Genomic DNA, 15,787 nt, shown 5'->3' on the forward strand with positions numbered 1-15,787 from the left:
CAGTAGCCGCGGCTTCCCGTCAGCGCGCACCTGGTAGGTGTAAACGCTCCACTTCTGTGGTGGTCCCTCCAGCAGATGCTATCATTTTCTCTCTCCCCTGCTGAGCTGTGGGGTTATATCCCATGGGGTTCTGTGGCAGTCATTTTGGGCAAAGGTGGAATGCTAGGCTCATAAGCTTGGAAGAGATGAAAAGACCCACTGAACAGTTGTACTAGATGCCAGGAAGTTTCAAGGTTCAGCTAGGTACTGGTGACGGGGAGCGGCCGCCGATACCATATTAATACCGGTGAAGAAAGACCTACATTGGTTCCCAGCACATTTCCGACCACAATTCAAAGTGTTGGTGCTGACCTTTAAAGCCCTAAATGGCCTTGGTCCAGTATACCTGAAGAAGCGCCTCCACCCCCATTGTTCTGCCCAGACGCTGAGGTCCAATGCTGTGGGCTTTCTGGCGGTTCCTTCACTGTGAGAAGTGAGGTTACAGGGAACCAGGCACCCTGTGGAACGCCCTTCCATCAGATGTCAAGGAAGCAAACAACAATCTGACTTTTAGAAGACATCTGAAGGCAGAACCTGTTTAGGGAAGTTTTTAATGTTTGATGTTCTCTCTCTCTCTCTCTCTCTCTCTCTCTCTCTCTCTCTCTCTCACACACACACACACACACACACACACACACACACACACACACAGTGGTACCTCCGGTTACAGGCGCTTCAAGTTACAAACTCCGCTAACCCAGAAATAGGACCTCGGGTTAAGAACTTTGCTTCAGGATGAGAACAGAAATTGCATGCTGGTGGCGCGGCGGCAGCGGGAGGCCCCTTTAACTAAAGTGTTACCTCAGATTAAGAACAGTTTCAGGTTAAGAACAGACCTCCAGAACGAATTAAGTTCTTAACCTGAGGTACCACTCTGTGTGTGTGTGTGTGTGTGTGTGTGTGTGTGTTCTGTTGGGAGCTCCCCAGAGTGGCTGGGGAAATCCAGCCAGGTGGGCAGGGTATAAATAATGAATAATAATAATAATTAATTATTATTATTATTATTATTATTATTATTATTAATTACAGTAACAATGATGCCAGTATTTACCGTATTTTTCGCTCTATAAGACGCACCAGACCACAAGACGCACCTAATTTTGGGAGGAGGAAAACAAGAAAAAAAATATTCTGAATCTCAGAAGCCAGAACAGCAAGAGGGATCGCTGTGCAGTGAAAGCAGCAATCCCTATTGCTGTTCTGGCTTCTGGGATAGCTGCACAGCCTGTATTCGCTCCATAAGACGAACACACATTTCCCCTTACTTTTTAGGAGGGAAAAAGTGAGTCTTAAAGAGCAAAAAATATGGTATATACTATTAATATACGAAATCCCTAAGCGGTCTGCATAAAAGCCCGCAAGAACGTTAGGAAAATGAAAAAGTGAGGGGAATGGGACTCTCTGCTGGCACCAGGCAAGGGCTTGTTCCACCTGCCTCGCTCCACCCTCCACCCTTCAGAGCCCCAGGATCTTTCAGAAGGAATGTTGCCACCAACAGTCATGTGAATGTGTCTTTTGATGAATTGAGTGGAGGACTCTGAGTCATGGGGTTGGGGAGGGAGTGTGTGGATTCAGCAGTGCTTAACTTGTCTTTGGTTCTTTGGTTGTTAATATTGCTTTGTGGATTATGAGTGCTGACAGTGCTTTTTTGGGGTGGGGGTGGGGTGGGGTACGCATACCCCTAAACATTTTGTGAATCTAAGTTTGGTCTCATTGAGGGGCAGTATTTCAATATGAGTAGGAACATGAGAGTACCCCTAAACATTCTTTTTAAGAGAAAAAGCACTGAGTGCTGTAATGATTTGTGATTTTTTTTATAATAATAAGACTTTTCTTGTGGTTGTCCTGCTTAATCTCTTTTCTAAGTTGCTTTGTTAATAGGGTTATAGAAAGTGGTTGTTTTGCGGATGATTTGTTGGCCATTTTAAATGATTTATGCTGCACTTGTGAAATACTGTGTTATTATTTATTGTACGTGTGCCGCTTTGCGACTCGTGTGAGTGAAAAGCGGCGTAGAAGTATAATAAGTGAAACAAATGAATGAAAAGAAAAATCCATGTACTGCATTATAACCGAGCATGCAAAGAAATAAATGAGTAAAAACAGAGAATGGATTGATAAAACGTTCAATTAAATATCTATAAATAAGAAAACAGTGGTGTGGTGAATCTTATGCGCAAGGGAAAGCTTATTTAAATAGATGGTATGGTATACAAAAGGCAGTGATTTCTCCACACACTGATCCTTCTTCCAGGCAAGCTAGAGCCATTATCACCTTCCAAGGACACATTCCAGCCATTCCAAAGAAAGGTGTTTCCTCTGTGAGTGTTTGTGGCCTGAGGCCTGCATTTGAGCCCTGGGCCTGAAGTTCCCCATCCATGTTCTCCAGGAATGACTCTCTGAAAAGGAGCTTCTCCTTTACACCATAATCTAGGGCAGGGTTCACCAAACTTGGGTTTCCAGATGTAGTTGGACTACAACTCCCATCCCCCCTCAGGGAGGATGGGAATTGTAGTCCCCAAACAACCAGAGACCCAAGATTGGGAATCCCTGATCTAGAGTGACCTTAAGGATTCTGGTGAAGCTAAGTCAGGGCTTTGGTGGCCATCATTCCTCCAAGTGCCCTTGTCATGGCTACCTAACGCTTGTGCTCTTCCCATTACCTCACCCAACTCCCCTCGGGGCCCCTACCTACCTCAAGGGCTGTTCTGAACTGTCCTGCTGCCACAGCATACTTCTTCTGCCTGTAGCAAGTGCTGGCATCCTTTAAGGACACCTGAAGCCACTTGTCCATCTGTGGTTGCCTGCTCATGCCAGGCAGCCTTGGGGAATCTACATTTGCAGACCCTGGGCATTTGGCCTGCGTGTTGGTTGGGGCCACTTGAGCTGCCAGAAACTCATAGGTGACGTCTTCCTCGTCTGTGTACACCAACTTCATTTCGACCTCCATCAGGCTTTTTAGGGGGATGTGGGGCAGTAGCACAGGGAGGGCCTGGTTCTCTGGCTCCATCAAGCGTTGTTCCTTCCTCACGCCTGGCTTATCGTTGCTTTCCGACTTTCTTTTCAGGACCAACCTGTCCAGATCGTGACCTTGTTTTTCCCTGACATTGCTCTTCCCGGCTTTCAGCTTCTCCATCGCGTTTTCCACAACCGCTGCCCCCGAGGTACTTCTAACCTCTTGCAAAGCTTCCGGAACGTCATTCAGCCGGTACGCCGTTCCTCTCAGCTCCTCCTTTCTGCACATTTCGCTTGCGATGTTCTCAAAGCGCGTGCTGTTTGCCAGCTCCATGACTCACAGAAAAGCTAGACTCAAACTCCTGAGGGTGGTTCGAGGGGGGAGAGAGAAGGCAGAAGAGGTGGGAAAGTTTACAGTTCTGAGCTTTGCAAATAAAGGATGCAGAGCAAATGTTTTATTCAATTTGCCCACAGCTGGTACCATTTGAAGTCAACAATCAGCTATGGTTAGCAAAGAGCAGAGTTCCCCCCTCCCTCCTCTTTCTTTTGAAAGACTTTGGAATTATACCCTCTATTGAAAATAAGCTGAGTTGCCTCCATAGCTGTTATTGCAAAAATGGTATTTTGACTTCTGTTTCAGTACTGACCTACCCACTCCTGGGCTCTGCCTAGACTCTTCCTTTTGGAACCCTGTTGGCTTACAGTTCACACGCTGGCCAAGGGGTGAGGTTTTCAGGGGGTGAAATAAGTGGCTTTTGGGATTTGCAATGAGGAGAAGTGGGTTCAAAGCCCAACGTAGCTTGCTGTGTGACCTTCTTTCAGCCTACCCTGAAGGTCCTTCGTGGGAAGCGATTCATAAATGAAATGGTGTAGGTAAACAACAACCTACCTCGCCAGGTTGTTGCAGGGAGAAAATACAATTAACCCCATTTTATGCTATTATGAGGCTCCAGGAGAAAGGGTGGGATACATAGAGAGAGAAAGAGAAAGGTGGGCAGTGAAGTAATGGTGGTGTTTGATGTACCCACTTCAATCTCCTTTTCAAATATTACCAGGATGGCATGAGAAGGGGAGTGTAATCTAAGAGCTAAGACAGGGCTAGCCAATGTGGTTTCTTCTAAACAGATTCAAGAAGCATGTCCAGTGATCAGTAGCCTGGATAGCTCAGTCGGTGAGAGCATGGTGCTGATAACACCAAGGTTGCAGGTTTGATCCCCATATGGGATGGCTGCATATTCATTCCTGTATTGCAGGGGGTTGGAATAGAGTCAATAGACAATCCTCAGGGTCCCTTCCAATGCTATGATTATATGGAGGGCTCCAAGGTAAAATGAGAAAAGGTGATCAGTTCACAGCCTCCGTGAGGGGAATAACAGACACCTAACTCACAGTGTGGCTGAGCTAAAAAAGAGGCAACATTGATCTTTCACTCCTGTCTAATGCAGGGCACGGCCTGGCCAAAATACCTAGAAGCCCCATTGGTTTCAATGGGTGGGATTTATTTATTTTTGCAGGTATGTAAGTTTCCCATGGACATCAATAGGACTCATAAGAGTGCTTCATTCTGGCTGGGTGTTGCCCAGGTTTCGTCAGCCTTCTGGGGCTAGTGGCCACATTTGGAATTTTTGGAGTGTACCCTGGGCGTCTGTCGCAAAATGGCTGCTGTGGGGTAGGGGGAGTCCAGTACAAAAGAAGCAGGAAAAGAGGGCATGCACGACCCACCTGTGGGACATAATCCATTGGTGCAGTCAAAAGCAACATTCCTTATTTCCCTAGAGTGGCACAGGCAAGGGGACATCCAGTCAGTGTAACTTCCTGTTCCACTGGTCTGGAGCATCTTCCCCCTGCATGTGACCTGGGAGATGGGCGTGGCTCTGGCTGACTTCTTAAAAGAGCCATTTTCTCACTTGCAGTCTTCTTGTTTTTCCTCTTGTCTTGCTTGCTGTTCTTTTGCTGCCATGCTGCTCTCCTGCAGCCATTTTGTTGTCTTAATGTCATTTTGCTGTCTGCTGGCTCTCAGCCAGCAGCATGTGAGTTCAGTCTCCATATGAGATCAACTCACACTGTTTGCTTATGTAACTAACAAGCTTTCATATTGTGAACTGAAATGTGAGTAAACTTTACTCAGAAAGACTCTTGTGTCTTTATTCTTTTAAGAGGGATTAAAGGGGACAACAGGAAATAATCCTAACTAAGAGATTCAAATGAATCTGCAAACTAGCTTCCAGCTATATTGAGGGGAATTTGCTCTGCTACATCACTCACTTATTCAATATATCCTTCCCTACCTTCCTTAATATTCCCGCACCACCTGCCCCCATCAGCCACCCTCTTTAATGGAACAAAACCCACTTGCCTCAGCTGGCACCGTGCTTGCTCACAGAGAAACTCTTTGCGCCTCTCCCCTCTACAAAAAGCAAGTGTCTGGGTGTCCAACCCTGGTACCAAAATAATTATGGGCATGCTTAATTGGTAGTAGATGTGGGGAAAGACCCCATGCACAGTCGTGCCACCCCCATGTGAAAGAAAAGGAGGAGTTTTGCCCCTAAGTCACTGGCCCATGGTGCAGTTTGAGCATTTAGAGTTTTCCAAGCGCAATTTGTGTGGGCAAACTGATCACTTGGCAGTCTCACGGAGCGACTGCTAGCAAATCATTACTTTGGTCCGACAAATATTTCCCTGATCAATTTTGATCCAACTGCCCATTCTTTCAGGAAAGGTGTGCTGGAAAAATTGCGTTCCTCATAAGTGCATTGTGGCTGAAAGCATAATTCTAGTCATAAACAGTGAGTGAAAGGATCTTCCTTTTAACCTAAAAGGTTCATAATGAAGATAGCAGTGCAAGGATGAAAAGGAAGACTACCAAACGGTATTTGCAGAGAGCAATTTCTCCCAAATTGACTTTGTGTGTTCCCTAAAGTGCCTTTATTTGGCTGATGCCATCAAGCATCCTGATCTTTGTATTTTCTTTTTGGAATTAACTCTTTTTGTTGTCGTTGGTGCGGACAATGATAGGTCGCAGAACTGACAAGCACAACAGTAAGGCATGCAGCCCTTCCAGAATGGAAAAAAAAATCCCAACTAAAAAAAATGACCCATTTTAAATGGGGCGGGGCAAGGACAGAAAATGGTACCGTGTCACACTTCTGCCTTTTAAAACAATCTAATTTTAGCTCCTTGCACATTCCACTCTTACTTGGGTGAAGAAGAGAGGGTTGGGGTTGAAATCTAAAAGGGAGAAAGGAGTCCTTTATAATGTTAGCCTCCCTCAGTCCAGTCTACATTTGGCACGCTGGCCCTGTCGGTTTTGTGCGTGCGCGCTATTTCATTCAATCACAAGTGTGGTTCTGCTTTCAGTACATTTCTTATTGCTAAAGACCAGGTCACATTAAAAGAGCACCTGCAGCTAAGTCACACTGACACTTCTGATCGCCTTGCTGTAAAATTGGGCTATCAAGAGTGACCCTGTCGCAGTCTTTCTAATATGACCTTTATACTTCCTCCCCCCTAAAGCTCTTTCTTTTTTTTGAAAAACAATTCTGCACTTACTGGGGAAAAAAATGTGAATGTTGGATTTTGCCCTACACCATGTCAGACTCATTGGCCCATCGATCCCAGGATCAGGGCCAGTCCAGGGCATTTTGCTACTAGAGGAAAAAAATAAAAATACCACATACTCCTGCTGCTGCTGCCGCCTCATCTTCCACCTCCTCTGTGTGCCTACAGCCCACCTCTGCCCACCCACTCTTGCCTGCCCACCCACTGCCTTGGGTAGTCCATTATTAGTCGTCTGGGCTAAGTCAACGGTTGACAAAGCCTTGGGTCTATTTTTGTTGTTGTTGGAAAAAGGCACCTACACTATCAGCCATCATCACATCTTGAGGAAACGAATCTCGTCTGTTACTTTTGCATCGCCAGAACTGCTTACATTTGTTTGCCTTAATTCCTGCTGCCAATCAATTTAATTGATTGAGTTCTGGGTTGTTGTTTTTTTGTTTGAGTGAGAGAGGGAGAGGACGACTCCTCGCAGCCTTGACTGTTAATTTTAGCAGCAAAGCCGTGAAGCTATGTGAAGCAGAGCACAAACGACCCACCATTTTAAAAAACAAAATTGCCCTGGTACTCAGACATTGATCTTCACTCTGAATTTTGTACATTCTACCATGCAGCTCTTACTGGTGTTAGCTAGGCGCTCAATTTAGTAGTAACATAATACAAGTTATTACTAAGCAGGGCTGGCCCTACCAATAGCAGAGTGAGATGGCGGATTCAAGCAGCTGATTGGCAAGGGCAGCAAATTTGGATGTATTATTCTTGAATTTTTAGTAGAAAGGGAGGAAAGAGAGTGGGATTATTTGTCTCCAGAGTCAAAGTAACTCTACCAACCTTGGAGACTATACGCTTTAGTCTGCCAGGTGAATAGCACCCTGGGGGCAGGAATAATTTGTCTCTCCACCTCAGGGTGCTGCCTTTAATCTGTCCTGAGTTATAGAATCATAGAACTGTAGAGTTGGAAGGGACCCCAAGGTTCATCTAGTCCAATCCCCTGCAATGCAGGAATCCTGTCCACAGCCGCCCCTGGGTGGGCTCGAACCACCAGCCTTCTGGTCAACAGCCAGACCCACTGACCCACTGTGCCTCAGGAGGGCTTCTAACATTTTCTGAACCTTCCAACAGTCTTATCAATTTGATCCCCCCCTTCTTTTTTCCTTTCTCCTTCTGTGTTGGAACTCCTATTTGGGGACTTCCCTGGCTTTTTTCTGGCCCATGTAGGACCAGTCTGGATAGTTAGCCTTGGTGAAGACTTGACGTTTTTATCCCCAAAAAAGTTTTTGATTGAGTTCCACTGAAATGGAGGCTGCATTTTAATGTTTTAATGTTGTATTTTAATCTTGTTTTTAAGCTGTATTCTAATCAATTGTTTTTATATTTGGTGTTAGCCGCCCTGAGCCCGGTCTTGGCTGGAGAGGGCAGGGTATAAATAAAATTTATTATTATTATTATTTATTATTAGCCCCGTCTTTCTTCTTCTCTTCTTTGGCGATCACTCATAGCCAAGTAAGATTGTCTTCCATGAACACGGCCTAATTGCCTTTAGGCAACTCTTCCAATAAATTGTTTCCTTCACTGATTCGTGTGTTGTAACAAGGGACAAAGAGATGCATCACCAGAGTCCTACTGAGTGGCATCAATTATCTTCTTCTTCTTCGGTAATCACTCGTAGCCGAGTAAGATTGTCTTCCGTGAACACAGTTTTAACAATGAGTCCCTAAATGACTGTGGAGGCCAATTCTGGATCCACACGTCCTTCCACAGTGAGGACATCGGTTTTCCTCTTAGTACCTTTCTTCCTATGAGTTTGAGCATTAGTCTTAGGTTGGTGCTTAAGTCCATCCATTTCAGTATTTTTAGTATGACTAACTTTGGATATAACCTTGAGGTCCAGCTATGAGAGCCTTCTGGTGGTTCCCTCACTGTGAGAAGTGAAGTTACAGGGAACCAGGCAGAGGGCCTTCTCGGTAGTGGCACCCGCCCTGTGGAACGCCCTCCCATCAGATGTCAAGGAAATAAACAACTATCTGACTTTTAGAAGACACCTGAAGGCAGCCCTGTTTAGGGAAGTTTTTTTTTTATGTCTGATGTTTTATTGTATTTTTAATATTTTGTTGGGAGCTGCCCAGAGTGGCTGGGGAAGCCCAGCTGGATGGGTGAGGTATAAGTAAATTATTATTATTATTATTATTATTATTATTATTATTATTATTAACTTTCGGTCAGCAGAGTTCCCACTCTCTTAATTATTCTACCCTTTTTCTGTACCTGTTCTAACCCTGTGATGCCTTCTTTTTGTGATTGGCCCACCAGACTATTTCGTCTTCCCAAGAGATTTGCCCAGCAATGGATGAGGTGGTGGAGCAGATCTATGGAGCTGTCCACTTAGTACTGGTCTCACTACAGCATGACAGGCCTGGGGCAAGGCAGGGTGGTGGTCTGGCTGCGCAGATGGACCAGCAGGGATGCTGGATTGACTCTGCTGGTGCAACGTGGAGGACCAACCTTGCTGCTGCCTTTCCCTACCTCAGCCCCATCCAGGTACGTATCCAGGTACGTGATTGCTGCCAGTGTGGGTTCCTCCACTCTTCCATTTGCCCTGGCACTTTCCCCCAGAAAAACCCATGGTTTAGTGTTGAACCAGATCAGGTTTTCCATGGATCAATATTTATTTTGATTTAGCACTAAAGAATGTGTTTTCTGGGGGGATGTGGTGGGGCACAGGTAAAATCGCTTGGTCACATGCTTTTTAGGCACGAGATAAGCAGATGTGCGGATGATCCATGTTTGGAGTGTGGTGCCTGCTTCCTTTGAAGACTTCCGGTGTCACCTAAAGTGCTTATTTGCAGTATATAGACCAGGCATAGGCAAACTTGGCCCTTCAGATGTTTTGGGTCTACAACTCCCACCATCCCTAGCTAACAGGACCAGTGGTCAGGGATGGTGGGAATTGTAGTCTCAAAACATCTGGAGGGCCGAGTTTGCCTATTTTAGGTTATATTTTAGTGATTAAGATTTAACATATATTTTTAACTGCTGCTATATCTGTATTGTCTCTGTTATACCCAATTGCAAATTCAAATTTATCACTATCGTTTTTTTGACTTTCCTATGCCTGATATAGACTGAGCAGGTATTATGGGGGATATATGTTCACAAGCTGCACACAAGCAATCCGAGACGGCACGAGTTCATAGTGCCTAAATGTACGGTATCCATCTTCTTTTGCATCTTTGATATGGGCAAAATGAGTTTAGTTTGCCTTAGGGCTAATCACCTGACAAGCCTAGACTCAGGTTATGCCCTATATATAGAGGACAAATAGCTCAGTCGGTAGAGCATGAGACTCTTAATCTCAGAGTCATGGGTTCAAGCACCGCATTGGGCGAAAGGTTCCTGCATTGTGGTCCCTTCCAGCTCTACAGTTCTATGATTCTATGATCTTTACATGGATATTTGAAGTAGCCCTATCCTGCACCAGTCCTTCTCCCTTCTGTGTTATGACTTTTAAAAATTAGGTAAAGGTAAAGGGACCCCTGACCATTAGGTCCAGTCGTGGCCAACTCTGGGGTTGCGGTGCTCATCTCGCTTTATTGGCCGAGGGAGCTGGCATACAGCTTCTGGGTCATGTGGCCAGCATGACTAAGCCGCTTCTGGCGAACCAGAGCAATGCACGGAAACGCCGTTTACCTACCTGCCTGAGTGGTACCTATTTATCTACTTGCACTTTGACATGCTTTCTAACTGCAAGGTTGGCAGGAGCTGGGACAGAGCAACGGGAGCTCACCCCATCGCGGGGATTCGAACCACCGACCTTCTGATCGGCAAGTCCTAGGCTCTGTGGTTTAATCCACAGCGCCACCCATGCCCCCTTTTAAAAAATATTATTATTAAAAAGATAGTAAGCCTGATGGTAGGGACTGTCTTGTTTTGATTGTATGGGAGCTTTTTTGGCTGAAGGGTGGGGTACAAATGTTACAAACAAACAAACAAACAAACAAACAAACAAACAAACAAACAAACAAACAGAAAGTTGAGAAAAGCATCATCAGAGCTTTGCTTTTCTCAGGAAAGAAAGACACATATGATTTCCATGGGAGTCAAGAAGCCAGTTTTTGTGATCAGGGGTTCATTCTTAATGGAGGGGAAACGAAAGAAAGAAAGAAAGAAAGAAAGAAAGAAAGAAAGAAAGAGATGGGCCATATGTCACACCCCATAATCCTTCCACACTTCAGCCAACAGAATTAAACAATTTTCTGACAGGTTAGCTGCACAGGCTGCCAGGGCGCTGTACGCAATGCAATTTATCTGGACGCTTCCGCTCAGGTGAGCCTTAAAGGTAGCATTGGAATTCTTCTGCCTGGCTTCCACTGCCTAATAGGAATCTAAGTGATAACTGGTGGGAGGGCACTGAAGCATTCATGCATTTGGAATCACCAGATGTACGCCGACGCCCCGGAATTTCCCAGTGGCATGAAGCAGAAGGCCAGAAGTTCCCCAAACTTTGAGAATTCACCTGCAAGCAGGCTAGTGAGAGGCGGTTATCTCACAAGGACTGTCAAGGAGTGGTCCCTCTCCCAGTCGGTTCGCCACCGCTTCCCCCCTCTCTCTCCAGGTAAGCAACAGTCACCCACCTGCTCGGAAGCTAGAATTGCAGCCCCTGCCCCACCCAGCAAGCTGTTTCTGCATAACACCTATCCTGCACCCAGTGGACTAGGGGACTAGGCTAGTCCCCTAAACGTTCCCAGTAAATTAGAGTATTAAAGTATTATAGCCTGGTGCCTCCTTCCCAAAGCCTGGGAAGCTTCTGCCCAGCTTAGGAAGGGAAGCATGATGCTCACACTAATCTCTGGCCCTAACCGTTTCCCTATGAAAAATTGCACCGCATGCCACTGTCTGCACCAGCTACACTGGGTGCTGCTACATTTGGAGGTTTGGTTTTAAGTGGTGGTGGTTTCATGTCCTTGGATGAAATTGTGTGCCCCTGTATAGACGAGCCTTCCCTGGTTTCCATCCAGCGAGATTCTACTGGGCACTGTTGGGAAAGTAAGCAATGGATTAAATGGTTCTTTGGGCCCTTTAAATGGGTCTTTGGCTCTCTTATGCGGCCTTCAGGGACTTTTTTTTTTAAGGAAAGCATTTGTCCCCAGCCACAGATGTTCACTTAAGTGTTCTTCCTCCCCAGCCCTTCCCTTCATTTCCTGTAGACAGCTGGAAGGATGCCAGCGTTGTCACAGACTAATGCATCTGCTCGAGCCCATGATTTTGTAACCTTTAAGTTAACATGCGGCAATGTTTCATTTTATGACCTTCCCAAGAAAATTCCACAAGGCTCAAAGGGTGCAGGATGCTGCTGCTGCTGGAATTTCAATGCGTGGCAAGGTGACTCAGGCTCTTGGAGTTCCCTGAGCAGGAGCCGCAACATCTGTGGCCTTGGGGTGGCATCTCAACAACCACCCTTCAAGATGGCTACAGAACTGGTTTCTCTGTTGCAGAAGATCTCCTAAGATTTTAAGTAGAGTTGGTGTCTGGTGGGCTATCTGCTTAGAGTCTGTATGGAATATGACTGTATGTATTTGAATGTGTATTGTTGAGGGTTCAACACTGGGAAATTCCACTGAGCTATACTGCAGCTAAAAAGAGCTCTCTGAGTGTATATGGGTTGATAATTAACTGTTGATGTTCTCTGTTAGCTCTCACATGTTGTTTAACTTTAGATCATGTGAGAGAGGTATTTGGCTGCAAATCACCTTCTTGAAGAGCTGGTCTTTGAGCCTTTCTCTGGAAGGCACAGAGAACCAAGGAGTGCTAATGAGTTCTTCCTTGAAGAGAAAACAACTCCAGGCTAATGGAAGCTGTGGAGAGAGACAGACCTAATCCATCATGGGAATTTGACTTATACTGAGTCAGACTCTTGGACAAACTAGCTCAGTACTGTCAACGCAGAGTGGCAGCAGCTTTCCAGGGTTTGAGATAGGAATCTGGTCCACCTTGTCTGGAGACCTGAGACCTTGGAGGCAGGGGCACAGCTCAGTAGCAGAGCATCTACCTTGCAAGTCCCAAGTTCAATCCCCAATGGCACTTCCAGGTAGGGTTGATAGGAGCTCCTGCCTGAAATCTGGGAGAGCTGCTGGTGGTCAGTGGCGATAATACAGAGCTAGGTGGACCAATGGCCTTGCTCAGTGTAAGGCAGCTTACTGTGTGTATGTGGAACCTTCTGCATGCAAAGCAGTTGCATTACCACTGAGCTACACAGCCCTTCCCCAAGGGCCCCCAGTATGGAACCTGGCAGCATCAACAGAATCGTGAGAGCTTCGTGTTTTACTTTGATAGGACACAGCAACAACATGATAGATTAGTTGGTGCTGTCAGCTGATTAAATGATTATAGTTGATTAATCACCTGCTTTTTAACCAATTAAGTGATTAGATAATTGATTGAATTTAAATTAATCTGCATATCACCAAAGCATCAGCTTCTCAGAAATCTATGTTAAACTTTCCTCCTTGTTGTTTTCATTTCCATAAAGGTCTGTGTTTGGGGTTTTTAATGTAGGGAATGTTTTTGAAGTGCTAGATGCCCTCTTGGTCTGCTTCATCATTCTATGAAATGGGTACAAAAAAAATTTGAAACTATTAGCTGTGAGGATAGGTAGCTGTTTGTAGATGTCCGTCATGTTTTTAAACCCCTTCATGGATCACTGCCTTGCCATGGCAAGGACAGCATCTTAAAAAGCAGAGATATCACCTTGCCAACAAAGGTCCGTATAGTTAAAGCTATGGTTTTCCCAGTAGTGATGTATGGAAGTGAGAGCTGGACCATAAAGAAGGCAGATCGCCGAAGAATTGATGCTTTTGAATTATGGTGCTGGAGGAGACTCTTGAGAGTCCTGTGGACTGCAAGAAGATCAGACCTATCCATTCTGAAGGAAATCAGCCCATTGGAATGCTCACTGGAAGGACAGATCATGAAGCTGAGGCTCCAATACTTTGGCCACCTCATGAGAAGAGAAGACTCCCTGGAAAAGACCCTGATGTTGGGAAAGATGGAGGGCACAAGGAGAAGGGGACGACAGAGGATGAGATGGTTCTTGAAGCTACCAGCAGGAGTCTGACCAAACTGCGGGAGGCAGTTGAAGACAGGAGTGCCTGGCGTGCTCTGGTCCATGGGGTCACGAAGAGTCGGGCACGACTAAATGACTAAACAACAACAACATGTTTTTAAATGTGCTTACTTCATTTTGGATTGTGATTTGGGCTTTGTCGTTTACCACCATCGCTTCCTACATAGGAAGTTGCCTTCTTCTGAGCCAGACCACTGGCCCATCTAGCTCAGTGTTGTCTGCACTGTCTTGCAGCAGCACTCCAGGGTTTCTCTCCCAGCCCTACCTAGAGATGCCACTCCAGGACTGAACCCAAGAAATTTTGCACAACTTCTCATCCATTGCCCCATTCCCCATGGTCCCTTTGGGAGGAAGAGTGGGACAGAGATTTTAATAATATTTCTTATTACTATGAATGCATGAGCTCTGAAAAATATATTTCTCCTGTGCTGTGCCCGGGGATGCCATTCTGTTAGAAGTATTAACATCCTAAAGATATGTCCTCCCTCCACCACTGCAATGAAAAAATAATTTTTTAAAAAACCCTATAGATGAGCTTTTACTCTGAAAAAAACACCAAGATATATCTTCATTCCTTCGTTCAAGAGAGATCTGTTCTTCCAATTCAAGATGAGATTACTGGAAAGGGATTTTATAATGTGATTGGCTTTTCTAAATTTCCTGTAAACAAGATGACAATCAGCGGCAATATTTTAAAATTTGTTGGCATGTAAGCTCTCATTTTTTATCGGGGGCTGGGGGAGAAGCGATGGGTGGTCGGAGAAAAGCAACAGCACCTTCCTCTCCGGCTATTACTTAATATAAAAACAGATCAGCAAGCTAGATAATTAGATATGTTACACATTATTACATTAGCAGAGAGAAACTTATGGATATATACACGCACACATACTCTGTATATAATCAAAGCTCTTGGCAGAGTGGGGAGAAAAGGGGAGAGGTTCCTCTCCATAGGCATGGATTTGTAGCTGTATTCTTTGTCTATTACTGCAGGTGGAATAATAATAATAATAATAATAATAATAATAATAATAATAATACATTTTTATTTATACCCCGCCCTTCCTGGTTCAAAAATCGGGCTCAGGGCAGCTAACAACAAATATAAAACACTTAATTATAAAAGCAGCATAAAATACAGTATAAAAACATGAATAACAATAAAATTCAAAAATCAATTTAGGGGAAATAAACATTGGATAATCCCCAGGAATGTGAACAAGGTCCCTCCATCAGCTTCAGCTGGTGGCTCAGCTGCACCCCTATCTAGACCAGGATATCCTACTTGGTCTATGCTTTGGTAACCTCTAGGTTAGATTACTGCCACACGTTATATGTCGGGCTGCCTCTGAAGGCAGTTCAGAAACTTCGGCTGGTGCAGATTTCAGTGACCAGGTTGCTCACTGGGGCAAGGCAGTTTGAGCATAAAACGCCAATCCTAGCCTGATTGCCTGGGGGCCAATTTCAAGTGCTGGTTTTGACCTACGAAAACTTAAATGGCTCAGGACCACCATTCCTCAAGGACTGCCTCTCCCAATAGGAACCAACTCAGACCCTGCGGTCATAATTGGAGACCCTTCTTCATGCGCCTCCTCCACAAGAAGTCCAGAGGGCAGCAACATGAGAAACGGGGTCTTTTCTGCAGTGGCTCCCCACTTGTGGGCTGCCCTCCCCAGGGAGGCTCGCCGGGCACCTTCGTTACGTGTCTTTAGGCATCAGACAAAAATGTTTACTCACTCTGCAGGAGCAAAAGCCCTGGTGTACACATGCAGAGTTTCTGAACGCTTCACACTTCCTTTGCCGATTGAACTGCAACGAGGAGCGGGAATCAGTTGGTCCGTTTTGTGCTTCTAAGACATGCGGAACCCCCTTGCAACATTTTTGAAATGAAACATTCCAAGAGCAACTGCCCCGCATTCCTGGCACTCTGGGACACAGAAGGGAGGGTGGAATGAGATGCTCATGTTATTCATGTAATAAAAGCAGATTTTGCAAAGTAGGAGGCATGACGCTTCCTTCATATGGAGTGCTATGAGTTAAGCAGTGCAATCCTATGCATGCCTGCTCAGAAGTTGTTGGCATCCGTATTTCTTGGGAGAAAACAGAAAGAGTCTTCAG

The 15,787-nt window shown here is 45.3% G+C and overlaps 1 protein-coding gene across 1 annotated transcript in view; it reads right to left on the bottom strand.

Annotated features, from left to right (window-relative positions):
• The window catches only part of SPATA16 (spermatogenesis associated 16), a 156,007-nt gene extending 140,456 nt beyond the window's left edge, over positions 1-15,551 (bottom strand). Inside the window, exons 1-2 of the mRNA XM_081862520.1 lie at positions 15,407-15,551; positions 2,735-3,356 (exon numbers count right to left, since the gene is read on the bottom strand). Coding sequence (XP_081718646.1) covers positions 2,735-3,328 — 594 coding nt within the window. The 5' untranslated portion in view covers positions 3,329-3,356; positions 15,407-15,551. The remainder of the gene's footprint in view (positions 1-2,734; positions 3,357-15,406) is intronic.
• Between the last annotated feature and the right edge of the window lie 236 nt (positions 15,552-15,787).

Source organism: Podarcis erhardii (genome assembly GCF_964252035.2).
Source record: "Podarcis erhardii genome assembly, chromosome: 5".
Classification (NCBI taxonomy): Eukaryota; Metazoa; Chordata; class Lepidosauria; order Squamata; family Lacertidae; genus Podarcis; species Podarcis erhardii.